General features: G+C 39.8%; 1 protein-coding gene across 2 annotated transcripts in view; it reads right to left on the bottom strand.

Moving 5' to 3' along the window:
* Positions 1 to 16,596, bottom strand: part of LOC127647593 (GTPase IMAP family member 7-like) — a 54,872-nt gene extending 38,276 nt beyond the window's left edge. Inside the window, exons 1-2 of one of the 2 annotated variants that reach the window (XM_052131950.1) lie at positions 16,495 to 16,596; positions 16,041 to 16,079 (exon numbers count right to left, since the gene is read on the bottom strand). In XM_052131950.1, coding sequence (XP_051987910.1) covers positions 16,041 to 16,079; positions 16,495 to 16,510 — 55 coding nt within the window. In that variant the 5' untranslated portion in view covers positions 16,511 to 16,596. Of the gene's footprint in view, positions 1 to 16,040; positions 16,083 to 16,494 lie in introns of both variants that reach the window. The other variant, XM_052131948.1, reaches the window with a different exon arrangement.
* Positions 16,597 to 22,165: the final 5,569 nt, after the last annotated feature.

The following is a 22,165-nucleotide window of genomic DNA, read 5'->3' as shown; positions in this document are numbered from 1 at the left end:
ATAGATAGATAGATAGATAGATAGATAGAGAGATGGACTGATCCTTGCTACCCTGAGTCCCATGAACAAAGCCAGAAGTCTTTATGTTGTTCTGTTGCAGAGATATGTGATTTGTTACTCGGTTGCTAGGGTAACCCCATATGGTTGCTAGGCAGTTACCATAGTTATACTTATCAAGTCTTCTTGCCATCCTGATTGAAATAAGTCAATCCGGAAGTCTCTACGTATTTCTGATGCAGAGATATGTGATTTGTTACTCGGTTGCTAAGGTAACCCCATGTGGTTGCTAGGCAGTTACCATAGTGATACTTATCAAGTCTCCTTGCCATCCTGATTGAAATAAATCAACCCAGAAGTCTCTCTGATTTTCTGGTGCAGAGATATGTGATTTGTTACTCGGTTGCTAGGGTAACCCCATATGGTTGTTAGGCAGTCACCATAGTGATACTTATCAGGTCTTATTGACATCCTGATTGAAATAAACCAACCCAGAAGTCTCTACGATTTTCTGGTCCAGAGATATTTGATTTGTTACTCGGTTGCTAGGGTAACCCAATGTGGTTGCTAGGCAGTTACCATAGTGATATTTATCAAGTCTCCTTGACATCCTGATTGAAATAAATCAACCCAGAAGTCTCTACGATTATCTGGTGCAGAGATATGTGATTTGTTACTCGGTTGCTAGGGTAACCACATCTGGTTGCTAAGCAGTTACCATATTGATACTAATGAAGTCTCCTTGCCATCCTGATTGAAATAAATCAACCCAGAAGTCTCTCTGATTTTCTGGTGCAGAGATATGTGATTTGTTACTCGGTTGCTAGGGTAACCCCATCTGGTTGCTAGGCAGTTACCATAGGTGATACTTATCAAGTCTCCTTGACATCCTGATTGAAATAAATCAACCCAGAAGTCTCTTCGATTATCTGGTGCAGAGATATGTGATTTGTTACTCGGTTGCTAGGGTAACCCCATCTGGTTGCTAGGCAGTTACCATAGTGATACTAATGAAGTCTCCTTGCCATCCTGATTGAAATAAGTCAATCCGGAAGTCTCTACGTTTTTCTGAAGCAGAGATATATGATTTGTTACTCGGTTGCTAAGGTAACCCCATGTGGTTGCTAGGCAGTTACCATAGTGATACTTATCAAGTCTCCTTGCCATCCTGATCGAAATAAATCAACCCAGAAGTCTCTCTGATTTTCTGGTGCAGAGATATGTGATTTGTTACTCGGTTGCTAGGGTAACCCCATGTGGTTGCTAGGCAGTTACCATAGTGATACTTATCAAGTCTCCTTGCCATCCTGATTGAAATAAATGAACCCAGAAGTCTCTCTGATTTTCTGGTGCAGAGATATAGTTATTGCTAAACGGTTGCTAGGGTACTCTGTTTAGTTGCTAGGGAGTGGCTTGACAGCTGCCAATCATGAAACTCCAAAGGCTGCTTGTCAGTATGAATGATATAAACCAACTCCCATGCCTCTGTGACATTCAGAATGGAAGATATCCCTCTATGGATTTTGGTTGTTAAGGTGCTCGACAATGGTTGCTAGGGAGGGGCTAGGAAGTGTTGAGGTGATTCATGATTGGCTGTTTGCTGCCCCGAGTCAAACGAGACCACCCTTGTGTTTCTATGACACTTCTATCCGGAGATATCCCTTTGATGTCTTTCATTAGAAGTCTATGGGAGTTGTTGCTAAGGTGCTTGAAATTGTTGCTAGGGCGTGGCTTGATAGCTTCACAATGATCCCGAGAGACTGATTGGTCGTCTGAGTAAAATGAGCCCGCCCCCTTGTCTCTATGACACTGTGATCCAGAGCTATGTTCAATACAAAATCCCTATGCAATGAGGGAGAGAGAGAGGGAGAGATGCAGGGCTGACAGGCCCTTTTTGTCTGTGTGTGTTCCCAAATTAATGACTCTAATGAGCCGGTTCTTTTGAATCTACAGTGTGAAACATACAGTGTGACCAGTTTAGTCTGATTCCCAAATTAATGACTCTAATGAGCCAGTTCTTTTGACTCTACAGTGTGAAACATACAGTGTGACCAGTGTAGTCTGATTCCCAAATTAATGACTCTAATGAGCCAGTTCTTTTGAATCTACAATGTGAAACATACAGTGTGACCAGTTTAGTCTGATTCCCAAATTAATGACTCTAATGAGCCGGTTCTTTTGAATCTACAATGTGAAACATACAGTGTGACCAGTGTAGTCTGATTCCCAAATTAATGACTCTAATGAGCCGGTTCTTTTGAATCTACAATGTGAAACATACAGTGTGACCAGTTTAGTCTGATTCCCAAATTAATGACTCTAATGAGCCGGTTCTTTTGAATCTACAATGTGAAACATACAGTGTGACCAGTGTAGTCTGATTCCCAAATTAATGACTCTAATGAGCCAGTTCTACAGTGTAGTGTTAAAAAAGTTTAACTTAGTTGCTAGATAGATAGATAGATAGATAGATAGATAGATAGATAGATAGATAGATATTTACCCTTAGATATATAGAGAGATAGATATAGATAGATAGATAGATATTTATCCTCAGATAGATAGAGAGAGAGAGAGAGATATTTACCCTCAGATAGATAGATAGATAGATAGATAGATAGATAGATAGATAGATAGATAGATAGATAGATAGATAGATAGATAGACAGATAGATAGATAGATAGATAGATAGATAGATAGATAGATATTGACCCTCAGATAGATGCTAGCATGTTTTTAGCATGTTTTAGCGTGTGGCTAGGAAGATTTTAGGTCATTACTTTTTGGCTGCTTGATAAAAGAAATCCTCTGAGGGAGAGAGAGAGGGAGAGATGCAGGGCTGACAGGCCCTTTTTGTCTGTGTGTGTGTGAAAATGTCAGTTGGAATTTGAATTTCTGAACATTCCGCAATGTTAAGTCAATGGGAGTTTTTTCCGAGTTTGATCATCATTTTTAGGAAAACCGTAAGTCCGATCAGTTAGAAAAGATATAGCACACTATTCGGGATTAGTCTGAAGGTCTGTGCCGAGTTTGGAGTATGTGGAGTTAAAGCTCTAGGAGGAGTAGTGTATAGAAATTTCTTAGTAAGAATAATAATAATAACTAGATAGGTACATTTCCTGAAGAAAATGTGAGTGGTGCTTGCCGTGGCAAAACTCGTGAAATAGCCTGCTTGAAAAGAACAGAAATTGTGGTCATAAATAAATCAACCCAGAAGTCTGTATAATTTTCTGGTGCAGAAATATGTGATTTGTTACTAGGTTGCTAGGGTAAGCCCATGTGGTTGCTATGCAGTTAGCAAGGTAATACTTATCAAGTCTCCTTGCTATCCAGAGTAAAATCAGTCAACCAGGAAGTCTCTACGATGTTCTGATCCAGAGATATGTGATTTGTTATTTGGTTGCTAGGGTAACCCCTCCTTGTTGCTAGGCAGTTACCATAGTGATACTTATGAAGTCTCCTTGCCATCCTGAGTGAAATAAACCAAACCAGAAGTCTCTACGTTTTTGTGATGCAGAGATATGTGATTTGTTACTTGGTTGCTAGGGTAACCCCATATGGTTGCTAGGCAGTTACCATAGTGATACTAATGAAGTGTCCTTGCCATCCTGAGTGAAATAAGTCAACCCGGAAGTCACTACTGTTTTCTGGTGCAGAGATATGTGATTTGTTACTCGGTTGCTAGGGTAACCCCATCTGGTTGCTAGGCAGTTACCATATTGATACTAATGAAGTGTCCTTGCCATCCTGGTTGAAATAAATCAACCCGGAAGTCTGTACTCTTTTCTGGTGCCGAGATATGTGATTTGTTTCTCGGTTGCTAGGGTAACCTCATCTGGTTGCTAGGCAGTTACCATAGTGATAGTAATCAAGTGTCCTTGCGATCCTGAGTGAAATAAATCAACCCGAAGTCAGTACTATTTTCTGGTGCAGAGATATGTGATTTGTTACTCGGTTGCTAGGGTAACCCCATCTGGTTGCTAGGTAGTTACCATAGTGATACTTATCAAGTGTCCTTGCCATCCTGAATGAAAAAAGCAACCCAGAAGTCTCTACGTTTTCTGATGCAGAGATATGTGATTTGTTACTTGGTTGCTAGGGTAACCCCATATGGTTGCTAGGCAGTTACCATAGTGATACTAATGAAGTGTCCTTGCCATCCTGAGTGAAATAAGTCAACCCGGAAGTCACTACTGTTTTCTGGTGCAGAGATATGTGATTTGTTACTCGGTTGCTAGGGTAACCCCATCTGGTTGCTAGGCAGTTACCATATTGATACTAATGAAGTGTCCTTGCCATCCTGGTTGAAATAAATCAACCCGAAGTCTGTACTCTTTTCTGGTGCCGAGATATGTGATTTGTTTCTCGGTTGCTAGGGTAACCCCATCTGGTTGCTAGGCAGTTACCATAGTGATAGTAATCAAGTGTCCTTGCGATCCTGAGTGAAATAAATCAACCCGGAAGTCAGTACTATTTTCTGGTGCAGAGATATGTGATTTGTTACTCGGTTGCTAGGGTAACCCCATCTGGTTGCTAGGCAGTTACCATAGTGATAGTAATCAAGTGTCCTTGCCATCCTGATTGAAATAAGTCAACCCAGAAGTATCTAAGTTTTTCTGATGCAGAGATATGTGATTTGTTACTCGGTTGCTAGGGTAACCCCATGTGGTTGCTAGGCAGTTACCATAGTGATACTAATCAAGTGTCCTTGCCATCCTGATTGAAATAAGTCAAACCGGAAGTCTCTATGTTTTTGTGATGCAGAGATATGTGATTTGTTATTCGGTTGCTAGGGTAAGCCCATCTGGTTGCTAGGCAGTTACCATAGTGATACTAATGAAGTCTCCTTTCCATCCTGATTGAAATAAGTCAACCCGGAAGTCTCTACGTTTTTCTGATGCAGAGATATGTGATTTGTTACTCGGTTGCTAGGGTAACCCCATGTGGTTGCTAGGCAGTTACCATAGTGATACTAATCAAGTGTCCTTGCCATCCTGATTGAAATAAATCAACCCAGAAGTCTCTCTGATTTTCTGGTGCAGAGATATAGTTACTGCTAAACGGTTGCTAGGGTACTCTGTTTAGTTGCTAGGGAGTGGCTTGGCAGCTGCCAATCATGAATCTCCAAAGGCTGCTTGTCAGTATGAATGATATAAACCAACTCCCATGCCTCTGTGACATTCAGAATGGAAGATATCCCTCTATGGATTTTGGTTGTTAAGGTGCTCGACAATGGTTGCTAGGGAGGGGCTAGGAAGTGTTGATTTGATGCATGATTGGCTGTTTGCTGTCCCGAGTCAAACGAGACCACCCTTGTGTTTCTATGACACTTCTATCCGGAGATATCCCTTTGATATGTTTCAATAGAAGTCTATGGGACTTGTTGCTAAGGTGCTCTTAATGGTTGCTAGGGCGTGGCTTGATAGCTTCACAATGATCCTGAGAGACTGATTGGTCGTCTGAGTAAAATGAGCCCACCCCCTCGTCTCTATGACACTGTGATCCAGAGCTATGTTCAATACAAATCCCTATGCCTTTTCATTTCATGGGCCGTCCTACACCATTATAAGTCAATTGGGGCATTTTTGGGCAGCTCCTGCCCCCCAGGGGTGCAACTTTTACCCCATATTGAGGTATGCTCTTACAGAGCCTGCCAGCCTCTTCAAATGTGGCAAATCACACGTTTCTCTGAAATCCTCGCTTGGAGCTGTGACGCGTCAAAGTTTGTGTCAATGTTAAGTCTATGTGATTTTTCGGCCGCTTTTTTGCCCCTGGGGCAAATACCGTACCCGATCAGCTTATAAAAGTCATAGCACACGTGTCCTCAATAGGCCGTTCGATTTGACACCTCATTCGTGGGTCTACGCCAAACGGTGCGGGACGAGTTAGGTGCCGAAGTTTTGTTAAGAGATATAAAAATAAAAATAAAAATAAAAACTAGATAGGTACATTTCCTGAAGAAAATGTGAGTGGTGCTTGCCGTGGCAAAACTCGTGAAATAGCATGCTTGAAAAGAACAAAAATTATGGTCATAAATAAATCAACCCAGAAGTCTCTACGTTTTTCTGATGCAGAGATATGTGATTTGTTACTCGGTTGCTAGGGTAAACCCATCTGGTTGCTAGGCAGTTACCATAGTGATAGTAATGAAGTCTCCTTGCCATCCTTATTGAAATAAGTCAACCCGGAAGTCTGTACTATTTTCTGGTGCAGAGATATGTGATTTGTTACTCGGTTGCTAGGGTAACCCCATGTGGTTGCTAGGCAGTTACCATAGTGATACTTATCAAGTCTCCTTGCTATCCAGAGTAAAATCAGTCAACCAGGAAGTCTCTACGATGTTCTGATCCAGAGATATGTGATTTGTTATTTGGTTGCTAGGGTAACCCCTCCTTGTTGCTAGGAAGTTACCATAGTGATACTTATGAAGTGTCCTTGCCATCCTGAGTGAAATAAACCAACCCAGAAGTCTCTACGCTTTTCTGATGCAGAGATATGTGATTTGTTAATTGGTTGCTAGGGTAACCCCATCTGGTTGCTAGGCAGTTACCATATTGATACTAATGAAGTGTCCTTGCCATCCTGGTTGAAATAAATCAACCCGGAAGTCTGTACTCTTTTCTGGTGCCGAGATCTGTGATTTGTTTCTCGGTTGCTAGGGTAACCCCATCTGGTTGCTAGGCAGTTACCATAGTGATAGTAATCAAGTGTCCTTGCGATCCTGAGTGAAATAAATCAACCCGGAAGTCAGTACTATTTTCTGGTGCAGAGATATGTGATTTGTTACTCGGTTGCTAGGGTAACCCCATCTGGTTGCTAGGCAGTTACCATAGTGATAGTAATCAAGTGTCCTTGCCATCCTGATTGAAATAAGTCAACCCAGAAGTATGTACGTTTTTCTGATGCAGAGCTATGTGATTTGTTACTCGGTTGCTAGGGTAACCCCATGTGGTTGCTAGGCAGTTACCATATTGATACTAATGAAGTGTCCTTGCCATCCTGGTTGAAATAAATCAACCTGGAAGTCTGTACTCTTTTCTGGTGCCGAGATATGTGATGTGTTTCTCGGTTGCTAGGGTAACCCCATCTGGTTGCTAGGCAGTTACCATAGTGATAGTAATCAAGTGTCCTTGCCATCCTGAGTGAAATAAATCAACCCGGAAGTCAGTACTATTTTGTGGTGCAGAGATATGTGATTTGTTACTCGGTTGCTAGGGTAACCCCATCTGGTTGCTAGGCAGTAATCATAGTGATAGTAATCAAGTGTCCTTGCCATCCTGATTGAAATAAGTCAACCCGAAGTCTCTACGTTTTTCTGATGCAGAGATATGTGATTTGTTATTTGGTTGCTAGGGTAACCCCATCTGGTTGCTAGGCAGTTACCATAGTGATAGTAATCAAGTGTCCTTGCCATCCTGATTGAAATAAGTCAACCCAGAAGTATCTACGCTTTTCTGATGCAGAGATATGTGATTTGTTACTCGGTTGCTAGGGTAACCCCATGTGGTTGCTAGGCAGTTACCATATTGATACTAATGAAGTGTCCTTGCCATCCTGGTTGAAATAAATCAACCTGGAAGTCTGTACTCTTTTCTGGTGCCGAGATATGTGATGTGTTTCTCGGTTGCTAGGGTAACCCCATCTGGTTGCTAGGCAGTTACCATAGTGATAGTAATCAAGTGTCCTTGCCATCCTGAGTGAAATAAATCAACCCGAAGTCAGTACTATTTTCTGGTGCAGAGATATGTGATTTGTTACTCGGTTGCTAGGGTAACCCCATGTGGTTGCTAGGCAGTAATCATAGTGATAGTAATCAAGTGTCCTTGCCATCCTGATTGAAATAAGTCAACCCGGAAGTCTCTACGCTTTTCTGATGCAGAGATATGTGATTTGTTACTCGGTTGCTAGGGTAACCCCATCTGGTTGCTAGGCAGTTACCATAGTGATAGTAATGAAGTGTCCTTGCCATCCTGAGTGAAATAAATCAACCCGGAAGTCAGTACTATTTTCTGGTGCAGAGATATGTGATTTGTTACTCGGTTGCTAGGGTAACCCCATCTGGTTGCTAGGCAGTAATCATAGTGATAGTAATCAAGTGTCCTTGCCATCCTGATTGAAATAAGTCAACCCGGAAGTCTCTACGCTTTTCTGATGCAGAGATATGTGATTTGTTACTCGGTTGCTAGGGTAACCCCATCTGGTTGCTAGGCAGTTACCTTAGTGATACTAATGAAGTGTCCTTGCCATCCTGATTGAAATAAATCAACCCAGAAGTTTCTCTGATTTTCTGGTGCAGAGATATAGTTACTGCTAAAGGGTTGCTAGGGTACTCTGTTTAGTTGCTAGGGAGTGGCTTGGCAGCTGCCAATCATTAATCTCCAACGGCTGCTTGTCAGTATGAATGATATAAACCAACTCCCATGCCTCTGTGACATTCAGAATGGAAGATATCCTCTATGGATTTTGGTTGCTAAGGTGCTCGACAATGGTTGCTAGGGAGGGGCTAGGAAGTGTTGAGGTGATTCATGATTGGCTGTTTGCTGCCCCGAGTGAAACGAGACCACCCTTGTGTTTCTATGAAACTTCTATCCGGAGATATCCCTTTGATGTCTTTCATTAGAAGTGTATGGGACTTGTTGCTAAGGTGCTCTAAATTGTTGCTAGGGCGTGGCTTGATAGATTCAAAATGATCCTGAGATACTGATTGGTCGTCTGAGTAAAATGAGCCCGCCCCATTGTCTCTATGACACTGTGATCCAGAGCTATGTTGAATACAAATCCCAATGCCATTTCATTTCATGGGCCGTCCTACACCATTGTAAGTCAATTGGGGCATTTTTGGGCAGCTCCTGCCCCCAGGGGTGCAACTTTTACCCCATTTTGAGGTATGCTCTTACAGAGCCTGCCAGCCTCTTCAAATGTGGCAAATCACACGTTTCTGCGAAATCCTCGCTCGGAGCTGTGACGCGTCAAAGTTTGTCGCAATGTTAAGTCTATGGGATTTTTCGGCCGCTTTTTTGCCCCTGGGGCAATTACCGTACCCCGATCGCTTATAAAAGTCATAGCACACGTGTCCTCAATAGGTCGTTCGATTTGACACCTCATTCGTGGGTCTACGCCAAACGGTGCGGGACGAGTTAGGTGCCGAAGTTTTGTACGGAGATAGAATAATAAAAAGTATAAAAATAAAAATAAGTATGTGAGATTACAATAGTGATGCTTTGCAAGCACCACTAATAATAATAATAAGTTTAAATAGGATTTCAGTAAGTTGGCTTTCACAAGCCAACTTAACTAGAAAAAGTTCGTCGAGACAAACTTTAAGTTGGCTTGTGAAAGTTTGGACCAGAAAGTTTGAAGTTTAAAGTAGTTTGAAGTTTAAAGTAGTTTAAAGTTTAAATTAGTCTAAAGTTTAAATTAGTTTGAATTTTAAAGTAGTTTATAGTTTAAATTAGTTTAAAGTTTAAATTAGTCTAAAGTTTAAATTAGTTTGAATTTTAAAGTAGTTTGAAGATTAAATTAGTTCAAAGTTTAAAGTAGTCTAAAGTTTAAATAAGTTTAAAGTTTAAAGTAGTTTGTAGTTTAAAGTAGTTAAAAGTTTAACTTAGTTGCTAGATAGATAGATAGATAGACACTCAGATAGATAGATAGATAGATATAGATAGATAAATATTTACCCTCAGATAGATAGATAGAAAGATAGATATTGACCCTCAGATAGATAGATAGATAGATAGAAAGACAGACAGATAGATGCTAGCACGTTTTTAGCATTTTTTAGTACTTCGCTAGGTGATGCTAGCATGTGTTAGCATGATGCTAGCACGTTTTTAGCATCTTTTAGCACTTCGCTTGGCGATGCTAGCATGTGTTAGCATGATGCTAACACGTTTTTAGCATGTTTTAGCACTTCGCTAGGTGATGCTAACATGTGTTAGCATGATGCTAACATGTTTTTAGCATGTTTTAGCACTCCGCTAGGCGATGCTAGCATGTGTTAGCATGATGCTAGCACGATTTTAGCATGTTTTAGCACTTCGCTAGGCGATGCTTAGCATGTGTTAGCATGATGCTAACGACGTTTTTAGCATGTTTTAGCACTTCGCTAGGCGATGCTAAGCATGTGTTAGCATGATGCTACCACGCTTTTAGCATGTTTTAGCGACTTCGCTAGGCGATGCTAAGCATGTGTTAGCATGATGCTTAAGACGTTTTTAGCATTTTTAGCACTCGCTAGGCGATGCTTAGCATGTGTTAGCATGATGCTAGCGACGCTTTTAGCATGTGTTAGACGCCGCTAGGCTATGCTAGCATGTGTTAGCATGATGCTAAGACGCTTTTAGCATTTTTTAGCACTTCGCTAGGCGATGCTAAGACGCGTTTTAGCATGTTTTAGCGCTCAGCTAGGCGATTCTAGCATGTGTTAGCATGATGCTTAGCACGCTTTTAGCATGTTTTAGCGCCGCTAGGCGATGCTTAGCATGTGTTAGCATGATGCTATAGACGCTTTTAGCATTTTTTAGCACTCGCTAGGCGATGCTAGACGCTTTTAGCATGTTTTAGCCCTTCGCTAGGCGATGCTAGCTTGTGTTAAGCATGATGCTAGCGACGCTTTTAGCATGTTTTAGCGACTCGCTAGGCGATTTTAGCATGATGCTAGCACATTTTTAGCTTGTTTTAACACTTCGCTAGTCAATGCTAAGCATGTGTTAGCATGATGATAGCATTTTTTAGCATGTTTTAAGCGTGTGGCTATGAAGATTTTAGGTCATTACTTTTTGGCTGCTTGATAAAATAAATCCTCTGAGGGAGAGAGAGAGGGAGAGATGCAGGGCTGACAGGCCCTTTTTGTCTGTGTGTGTGAAAATGTCAGTTGAGATTTAAATTTCTGAACATTCCGCAATGTTAAGTCAATGGGAATTTTTTCGAGTTTGATCGTCATTTTTAGGAAAACCGTAAGTCCGATCAGTTAGAAAAGATATAGCAACTTCGAGTCAGAACAGTTTGAGTGTCTGAGCCGAGTTTGGAGTATGTGGAGTTAAAGCTCTAGGAGGAGATAGATATAGAAATTTCACCGCTAAGAAGAATCGGAATAATAATAAGTTTAAGTAGGATTTCAGTAAGTTGGCTCTCACAAGCCAACTTAATAATAATAATAAGTTTAAATAGGATTTCAGTAAGTTGGCTTTCACAAGCCAACTTAATTATTAAAAATAGTAGCAATGGCAGAATCATCTTCAATTAACTTTCCCTCAACTTTAAGATTGATATCTCCTATAAAATTTGGTTCCTTTCGTAAAAGAGTATTTATGTTTTTCCAAATTAGCTTACTATTCCCTTTAGCCTCACTCATTTGATGAAGATAATAATTAGATTTGGCTACTCTCAGCTCTCGAATAACTTTGTTACGCAGACCCTTGTAACAAAGCCTATCAATGTCTCTTCCAGTCCTAATAGCTTTCTTCAATGCTGAATCCCTACTCTTCATTAGCGTCCATAAATTCTCATTGAACCACGGTAAAACATTCTTATGCTTGAATTTCTTCTGAACACCAACAGTAAATTTCTCTCTTACAGAATTAATTATATTATAAAATGTATTACAACCGTAATCTATATCCTTGGAGGATAGAATATCATTCCACTCTAGCTCTGCTATTTCTTCATCAAATGCTGCTAATTTTCCTTTAGGTATACAATGAAAAACATTAGTAGGAGTTACTATATTATTTTTAAATCTGTTTTTCGTTAGTTTCCGTGCAACTAAGGTTAAATTGTGATCAGATAACCCAGTGATCAAATTATAACTCTTGATTATCCTTTCAGGTTTATTAGCAAATATTAAGTCTAACTGTGTCTTTGAAGATTTAGCAATTCTAGTTGGCCCTTTAATTAACTGATTTAGATTCAAAATTGTCGCAGATAAATTTAATTTTTTCCTCTTTAATTTATCTTCCGAATTCAAATTAAAATCACCCATAAGAATTATTTCTTTGTTAAGATTACATTCTTTTAAAATTCCTGTAAGTTGATCATAGAATGTATTGTTAGCAGAAGGGGGCCTATATACACATAAAACAATAAATGACATTTGAGGAGATAGAATCATTTTCAACCCCACAAATTCTAAATCATTAGCGGAGTTAAACATGAGACGTTCACACTTAATGCTATCTTTAACATAAATTAACACTCCCCTCCTTCCAGAAGATCTATCCCGTCTAAAACATTGATATCCAGGCATAGTAAAAACACTAGAAGATGATGATTGCTGCAACCACGTTTCAGAGATACAAAGGAAGTCCAAGTTTGAATTGGATATTAAATGAGACAACTGTTCACTCTTTGCAACAATGCTTCTTATATTCAAGTGACCGCCAAAGAGTCCTCTCGGTTTCACTTTCGGATCCCATAGGACCTTCGCATGATTAGCAGTCTGAAATATCTTACATGATGTCTGCCTTTTTACTGCAGGATTTCGGCACAGGTAAGCGTTTCCATGATACATTGGTGTTTCTTTTACTCTTGTAGAATGACTAGGAAGTAGTGTAGAGGTGTCATACCTTGGAGCATTGAGTGCGTTGTTGATTAAACTCACTTCATTGTTCGGGAGGCCTTGATGATGTGGTTCGAGCTGTGCATTGCTGCACAGTCGTGAGTCAGCAGAGTGAACAGCAGTGGACTGAGCACACAGCCCTGGGGGGCCCCAGTGCTCAGTGTGGTGGTGGTGGAGATGCTGTTCCCGATCTGGACTGACTGAGGTCTCCCAGTGAGGAAGTCCAGGATCCAGGTGCAGAGGGAGGTGTCCAGGCTAAGTAGGTTCAGCTTTCCAATCAGTTGCTGAGGAATTATTGTGTTGAATGCTGAGCTGAAGTCTAGGAACAGCATTTAATAGTATGAGTCCTTTTTATCTAGATGGGTGAGGGCCAGATGGAGGGTGGTGGCGATGGCATCGTAAATTGAACGGTTTGGACAATGTGCAAAATGCAGTGGGGGCACTAGTGTGGGGGGCAGCTGGGTCTTAATGTGCCTAATGATGAGCCTCTCGAAGCATCTTCACGTAGTCATTGAGGCAGGACTTTGACACGTGGGAATGATGGTGGTGGCCTTGAAGCACGTTGGAACGACGGCGCTGCTCAGAGAGATGTTGAAGATGTCGGTAAGAACATCTGCCAGCTGGTCTGCACATCCTCTGAGCACTCTGCCAGGAATGTTGTCTGGTCCAGCAGCCTTCCGTGGGCTGACTCTACGTAGAGTTTCCTCACATCAGCTGTGGCAAGACCGAGCACATGGTCGTTAGAAGGAGGGGTGGTCTTCCTCACTACCATGTCATTCTGCGCCTCAAACCAAGCGTTGAAGTCATTCAGCGCATATGGAAGGGAGGCATCTTTGTCACAGGCAACTGATGTTATCCTGTAGTTGGTGATGGCCAGGCTGCCCTGCCACATGCGCCGAAGCTGTCCTGGAAGTGACTGTGGATTCCCTGGGCGTGTGCGTGCTTTGCCTCTCTGATGGCCCGGGACAGTTTGGCCCTCGCTGTTGTTAGGGCCGCCTTGTCACCTGCTCTGAAGGCAGAGTCTCGGGTCCTCAGCAGCTCACGCACCTCCCCAATCATCCACGGCTTCTGGTGATGGGTCTTGGAGAAAGTGACATCATCAATGCACTTGCTGATGTAGCTGGTCACTGATGCTGTGTATTCCTCCAAGTTGGTAGAGACGCCATATGTTGCAGACTCCCTGAACATGTGCCAGTCAGTACACTCAAAACAGTCCTGAAGAGCAGAGATGGCTCCTGCTGGCCAGGTTTTCACCTGCTTCTGAAGCGGTTTTGATGCTGGGATTAACATAACAGAGATGTGGTTTGAGTAGCCGAGGTGGGGCGGGGCTCCGCCCGGTACGTGCCTGGGATGTTTGTGTAAAAAATATCAAGCGTGTTCGCCCATCTCGTTGCAAAGTCCACATACTGATGGAATTTAGGGAGCACTGTCTTGAGATTTGCATGATTGAAATCTCCGTCGGTAATAAACGGTCCATCAGGGTGAGCGTTCTGCAATTCACTAATAGCCCCATACAGTTCACAGAGTGCTTCCTTAGCATTAGGGCTGGTGAGAATGTAAATGCTGGTTATAATAACAGTGGTGAATTCCCGTGGTAAATAAAAAGGTCTGCATCTAACAGTCACAAGCTTCACCAGCAATGAGCAGTAACTAGAGACTAGCATAAGAGTTACTATTGCACTATTCCGTGTTGATGTAAACACACAAGCCACCACCGTGATTCTTACCACACAGAGCAGCATTTCTGTCGGCACGAAACGAGACGAGCCCGTCTAGCTGAATGGCGGCGTCCGGAACTCTGTAGGTGAGCCACGTTTCCGTGAAAACAAAGACGCAGCAGTCTCTAAACTCACGCTGCGTAGCCTGCTGGAGTCGGGTGTAGTCCAGTTTAAGGAACATTTGAGAGCAGGATAGACGGGAGAGCCGGCCGGCTAGGGTTTGCTTTTAGCCTAGCATGGACCCCGCCCTCTTACCAAGCTTCTGCTTCCTCACACACCGCTTACGACGTCCCCTCCCCCGGCCACCAGCATCAGGCGACACCAAGGATTGGAGGTCTGGTCTCTGCAGCAAGCAGAGTTTGCGTAGCTTCTCCTGCAGATCATCCTTCAGCTTGGTTGTTGCATGAGTCTTATATTTGAGCAGTGTCTGGCGATTGTAGACATGAACACACGTTGCTCTGATCTCCATGTGCCATAAAAGTCGGCTAAGTAACAAAAATAGCACCATTTTGGATACGGAGTGGCCGCTGTGTGCTACCGCACCACCATCTTGGATCACAATTTAGTAAGCTTTAAAACCTTTCAGCCGAGAGATGCAAATGAATGTTACTATGGAGTCTTGCAGATTTTATGCAGAGCTGGATCATGCTTTCTGTACAAATTGTGATTTGATTCTAGTTTATTTACTTATATATGCTGTATCTGCTCTCTTTTTTTATATTTACTTTAAAATATATACTGTGTATACATATTTATATTGCTTATATTTTAATACTTGATTCTCTTAACTTTCTTATATTTAGAGAATGTGTGACACGCGCCTACAACACCAAAACAAATTCCTTGTATGCGTAAAAAACGTACTTGGCAATAAAGCTTTTTATGATATATATACAGTATATATATATATATATATATATATATATATAATCGTCCGTTTGCATTTTTAAATGTCTTTATTTGAATATGTTTGAAAGTGTAGTCCACGATGATGTTAGCAATGCATACTAGTGACGTCATTATGTAATGATGTAAAAGAATTGCTGAACTGGTTTTTTGTATTTATTCACTGAAACTGTCAGAAAGAATCGATCTTCCCATCAATAGTGATTTTAGCAAAGTCTTTATCTCTGTTACACATGAACTCAAGTGGCTTATTTTTATTAAATTGCAGCAACTGTAAAACGATAACAACAGTTCAATGTATTATTAAAAATAAACATAATGAACTGTAATATAGTTCATTTTCATATCTGTAGGACTTGCTGCATTGATTAGGGGTGTGACAATCCATCGATCTGGATCAATTTATCGATCCAATAACCAACAATGTGATGTCATTGATGCAACAAGTAAACACTGATGAATATTGTTTAAGATTCACCTTTATTCTTCCATGTCTGTACACATTAATAAACATATTTTCTACTCGCTAAAAGATACTGATGAAATAAGCGTGTTGAGATATCTCACAATCTCTGGGACAGCTCTAGACTCTGTTAACAGACGCTTTCTGCCTGTCAATCATTTTTCAATTTGAGTTACACACAATAATGTAAAGATATCATAAACTGATTATGCAAAACAACAACAACACTGGTATCGGATCGGGATCGGTAAATACTGAGATTTCCGATATCGGAAGAGAAAATTGTTATCGGTTCATCCCTATAAATAATACGCCAATCATATAAGACTCTCTTGTAAATACGTCATATTTTACATACTGTATTAACATCACACACTGTCTGTGATTTAATGCACTTACTGTTGGGACGCTCAAGCTCTGGACTGTGTCTGCCAACTGCTGCTGAAAGACATTAATGACATAAGTGAAATTACTGTGATTATACTTTCAGAATATTCATTTAAGAAAAAAATACTCCAACGTATTATAATGTAAACATTAAGTAATCATTTTTCACTTTTAATAGTTATAGTTAATATAAAAATAGACTTCTAAAACTCTCTAAAGTGGAAAAAACAAATACAAAAAATCAACACAAAATACATCGATGTTTATACATATGTCCAAACACAAGCATACTCTTAGTAAAATAAAAGCACAATGCTAAGCAATATATTTTATCTCTTTTTAACGATTATTCAATATGCAATTCTTACATATAAACATGGTGAAATATAATGATGAACTATACGAATGAACAAAGGTGATTATATTTCATAAATACTGAAGAGAAGACGTCTAAAGTGATTCTTACCTGAACTGGACGCCATTTTTCAGCACTCTGAAGTTTCGAAATCGAAAGAATAAACAACAGAAATGTTTCCTGGATGAAGAAGCTCACCTGCGTCACTCAATGTTGCCAATTTAGCGACGTTTTGTCCCTAAAATAACCATCTAATGATCATTTTAGCGACTTATTCTTCCACATCTGGTGACAGAAAAACAAAGAGCGCAACAGTCTGTTCCAGAAGTTAAAATCCCATTAATTTATCCCATAGACGAACTTTAATGATAACTTATAAACCTTCAAAGGCAGACCTACAGTGAGCTACGAGATTCATCGATGGTATAATATGCTTCTGTTGAATCTATCTGTCTGCATTATTTCAGGTTCATTGTTAAAAAATTGTGTTTGATAGCGAAATTCATAGTATACAACTACATTACCCATGATACAGCAGAAAAAGATCCACCAATCAGAGAACGTAAACCACGACACGTGACTCGGAGTAAGCGCCCATGACGCACTGAGAATGACGTAATCTCCCTTCATCCTTAAAGATGTCATGAATTTGAAAATCAAACTTACCATGATATATTGACATATGACACTATTAAAACATACTGTACATTTCAGAAACGAAAATGTATTGGTTAGTCCAAAAAAATATAATAAATAATAAAATAATTTTTTTATTTCTTTTTTTTTTACTGATCATTTATATATTTTTTTTTATCTAAATGTGTCTGTCCCACATTTTGAGTCCCTACCGCAACACTGAACAAATGTCATAGTAAATCTAGTTTCTATGGAAACGTAAGGGTGTGTGCACATGACTGACAGGTTCCCACACTAGGTCACTCACAAGATCCAGAAAAATGAGGTAAAGATCATCTTTTCTTCTGAAGTATTTATTGTGTGTCCTTACCATACAGCTCAGTAATTGTGTATTTTGAACTACATCTTAAAAATACATTTATATTACTGTTGAATTTATGTATAGATGTAGGGATGTGCACGAATAGTCAATAGGCTCTGGGTATCTCAGTGGTAAAGACACCACCACCGGAGCTCACTAGTTCACAAGTTTGAATCGTGCTGAGTGACTCCAGTCAGGGTCCTAAGCAACCAAATTGGCCCGGTTGCTAGGGAGGGTAGAGTCACATGATGTAACCTCCTCGCGGTCGCTATAATGTGCTTCATTCTCGGCGGGGAGCACGTGGTGAGTTGAGCTAGCATGCTCAACTACTACTGCATGGCATGAGCCTCCAGACGAGTTATGTCTCCGTGAATTATTTAATTTACCAATCAGTTTATTTATTTTACATGAAAATAATAATAAATAATAAAGTTAATTAAATGGAGAAATCAAATAGTTCTGCTGATAGTGATTATTATAATAATATAAACTGTATATTTATAAATATTATAATAATAATTCACTCGCTGCTATAACGCACAGATGACGAGAAACTAAATAAACATATTAAGAACAGAAACAAAATCCCTCAAAAGCCAATAATAACTTTTTGAATGATTTTATTTAAAATAGTAAATGTAAATATGCTGTCGTGTGATCTATTAAGAACAAAGAGTCTGAAACATTCTTTATTACATAGAAGAATAAAATGGTGTTCTTTTATCATTTTCAGATTTACCCGCCCCTGTACATCTTATAAAGGTAAACAAACTGTGGTTTCTCACTTTACATGACCATCAGACAATCTCTTCTTATCCAAGTGAGCTGTAATAAGCTCTCAGTAGATGACGGTAATTCACTGTTTCTGTTTGTGCTGCCATTACAAAAGAAGAAGACGACGCTGCCTGATTCTGATCAGCAGACAGAAACATGCTGCCAGATCGTCTGACGTTTGGCTTCTACGCAATAAGGAACTAAAGACTATTAGTTATAATCTGACCAACAATATGTAGAGTTTGATCACGCTACACCGCTGCTTACTGGAAAAAGTATTTCACTACTGGAAAATATGCTCTGTTTTAAAAGCAGCTGAGCTACTGACGAATGTAGTTAAGTTAGTAGCATCACTACATGTAGTTAGTTACTCCCCAACACTGCACACACAAACACACACACACACACACACACACACACACACACAGACAAATACAGCTATTAGGGTGGGCAATAAAATCGCTACTGTGATCAAACAAATGTTTCGTTTTTATCTGTTTATCTGTTAAACTTTTAATTTGTTTAGAATATGAACGTACATTAATGCAAGACTGAGAGTCTCCTCTGCAAATGTATAACTGTGATAATTGGAAAACATTTAATTATTTGCATTTTATCTGTTGCAGGTGTTAATTTTATTTATTTGAGCTCAATTTAGTTTATTTTACTTTTAGTTATGATCATTGTCTGTGCACTGGACAAAAAACACAAAATTAACAAAACTCTCATTTTCTAAAGGACCTCATTTTTTATATACAAAAATAAACTTTTCATGCAATAGTTGTTTTGTGGTTTATTCTACATGTATATGATTTGGGGAAATTAAGGTTGATAAGAGATTCTGTGCAAGAATTGGATTAGTTGAGGCTTGGATGTGGCTCAGTTCTGGGGTTTCTGGTTAAAGGCTGGTGTTGATACGGTATACATAAGGCTGAGATTCAGTACTGATATTAGTCATGTTCTGGTCCAGGGCAGGGCCGTTATGGACTACTGATCGGCTGAGAATTGTGCCAGTTATGGCCCATGTATAAATCTACATCTGGACCACTAAAGGGCCTTTATTCATTGATGTATGTGGGACGAGGGAAAACAGATTATGTGGACCAGAGCTGGGCCAGACAAAAATGTCTATGTGGGTACAGAAATGAACTCTTGTTTGTGCCAAAAACCAAAACAAATTCAGAGCTCAAGAATGTTTTGTTGACATTTTGTAATTGTCAAATACCGTCATATGACTGTATGTGGCTCTGTGCGAAACAACTGCTCAGATTGGCTTTCTCCTGGAGCCATATTAGAGCCTGGTAGGAGGATGGTGCCAGCTCATTACTGAACTGATCTGCAAAAGTACAGACTCTACATGCAGACATCACGTCTGTCAATGCAATAAAGTACAAGCTCTTCTTCATAATACTTCTGCTATATTTCATATTTTATGAGGTAAACACTAATTGTTTTAATCCAAACCCTCAGTATGACATTATTGTTTTTAAAGAAACTAACTGTACCCTGCGTTTTCATTGTCAATAAAACATTTCCTCATAGATTGAGATTCCCGTGCTGTGACAGATGAACTCATCAGAGATCTCAGAAGAGCTGACATGATCAAATAATGGCTAAAGTGATGCTTTTGAGGTAAATGTGACACATTTCAAATCACTTGTGCTTATTTTATGGAGTCTGATATCTCTTGCAAGTGTGATATTGCTTAAATATTCCTCAATAAACTGTTGTCCAAGGTGTTATGGATAATTGGCATGCTGATTATGAATTGTGACAATATTGTTTTTAATTATGACTTTCCTGTCACAATAACACCTGCCACCTAAATGTTAGTCTAAACTTAGAAATCCACACCTTCTATTCTTATACAGACCATTCAACTATTCAATTCATCATCCAAAACCTGTCTGACAGAAACTGCAAGTATAAATGGAACATACAGAGAGACATTGTTCTTCCTGTAAATCACATGATGTGTGAACCATCATTAACAGGAGAAATTCTTTCATGTCTAATGGTTAAATTCATTTCTCACAGAACACAGACAAAAAGACACATTCTGATGATGACTATTTAAGTGATGTTCCCCAGACATTACCTTCTGATTTTATCTGAATTGACCTTTTTAAATAATCAAATTCTAAGCACAACAATGAGGTGAATGCACACTCACAAAATACACCTCATATATGTGTTTACAGAGTTTGCACTATTTATCAGGAAAAGTAAATTCAGTATACATACTGTAAATAAAACTGAATTCACGTAATTCAAGTAATCACATTTACTCATTTTGATTCTGCTGTTTTAATCTGGTCCGACAACACAGTGACGGTAGCATATATAAATCATTAAGGCAGCGTACACTCTTGTCGCATGTCGCTTCTCAACCCTGATCGCATCATTTAAAACAGTGATATGTAGCCTTCAATTGTTCAGTCACACTATTCTACTGCAGATCTGCTGTGATTGAACTCAAAACTATCTCAGATCATATTCAATGTTTCTTGCTCGTCTCGAGTAAATCACTCTACTGTGAACATCAGCAGGAACATCAGCCGTGGAGGTGCTTCAAAGATAACAGATTTATGAGTTTTCTACCATAACCTCTCATATCAGTCTAAATCAAACTGGCCTCCTGTGTTTAACATTTTATTAATGAACAATATAAAGATGCACACTGGCCTCTGCTGATGAGATTGAAGAACTGCAGGTCCAGATGTTACTGTAGAAAAAAAAACTGCAGAACAGATAATAGCACCTCTTTATTGATCACGGTCGAGTTACACGTAAAGAAGAAGCCACAAATAACAAGTTCATGTCAGAAGTTAAACTGCAGAAGTATTAGTTGAGTAGCATCATTGTTAAGACAATGTAAACCTCACCCATAAACCTTTGCAGTTTACTGTGGTTGCAAATAAGGAGATATTATTTAGGGGAAATAAATTAAGTGTGAAAAGTGGTCTGTGTGGTTCTAGTGTGGAGTTTTGGGTTGATAGGGTGTTGCTAGTGGTTTCTAGTGGTACTGGCCCAAGTCAAAAGTGACCATTGACCAGGTCATTATTATTACATAATACTGTAATAATATTGTTACGGGCGGTCGGACACCACCCTTAACATAAAGGAGAGACGCACACAGATCGGCTCGTAGCAAAAATAATAGGGGTATGTTTATTTAACAGATAACAGCAAGATTTGCTATAAAGGCGGAACACTTCAATGCTGCCGGGTGGACAGCAAGTAGGCAGCTGTTTACGAAGACAGAACACACGGCAGTGCGTTGCTTCTGGTCTCGGTCTCTGTGTGCGCCCTCAGGAACGGTCCCAGAAGCTTTATATAGCGCAAACTTAGGCTTCGCTCAGGTGTGGCTCATCTGCAATTAAGAAAAGTGGAGAGACACTGCACTAGAATGCACGTATATCAGCAAACACCAGAGCTGGGGGACGTAACACCCCCACCCCAAAATGGTGACTTGTCGCCATACATTGAACAAGAAAACACTTTTTTTTCATAAACTTTGTTTTCAGCTCTTCTTCCGAGCCAACTTAAACAAAAGAGTTTTAGGTACAAATAATTATAACTATAGCCTATGGGCCATTTTAATCAATAAGGCCAGATGCAATTTAATTTTCATCAACAAAACGTGTTTTGAAGTTGTGTGTTTTTTTTTTTTTTACTATAATCATAAAACAAAATGAATCCTATCAAGCATTGACTCTAGACAATGCATCTGCGACAATATTGTCTTTTCCTCGGACATGCACAATTTGAAGGTTAAACGGTTGAAGCAATAGACTCCAGCGCATTAACCTACGGTTTGAATTGTACATGCGACTGAGGAATTTGAGTGGATCATGGTCAGTATAGACCTTAACTGGATGTACCGTAGAACCTAGATACACCTCGAAATGTTGAATAGCTAAGACTAAAGCTAAAGTCTCTTGCTCAATAGTGGAGTATTTTCTCTGGGCAGAATTAAATTTCTTAGAGAAGAAACTCACGGGATGGTTT

The sequence above is a fragment of the Xyrauchen texanus genome, chromosome 8, assembly GCF_025860055.1.
Source record: "Xyrauchen texanus isolate HMW12.3.18 chromosome 8, RBS_HiC_50CHRs, whole genome shotgun sequence".
NCBI classification, from domain to species: domain Eukaryota; kingdom Metazoa; phylum Chordata; class Actinopteri; order Cypriniformes; family Catostomidae; genus Xyrauchen; species Xyrauchen texanus.
Note: the sequence above shows the minus strand (reverse complement) of the source record. Positions and strands in the feature narration are given on the sequence as shown.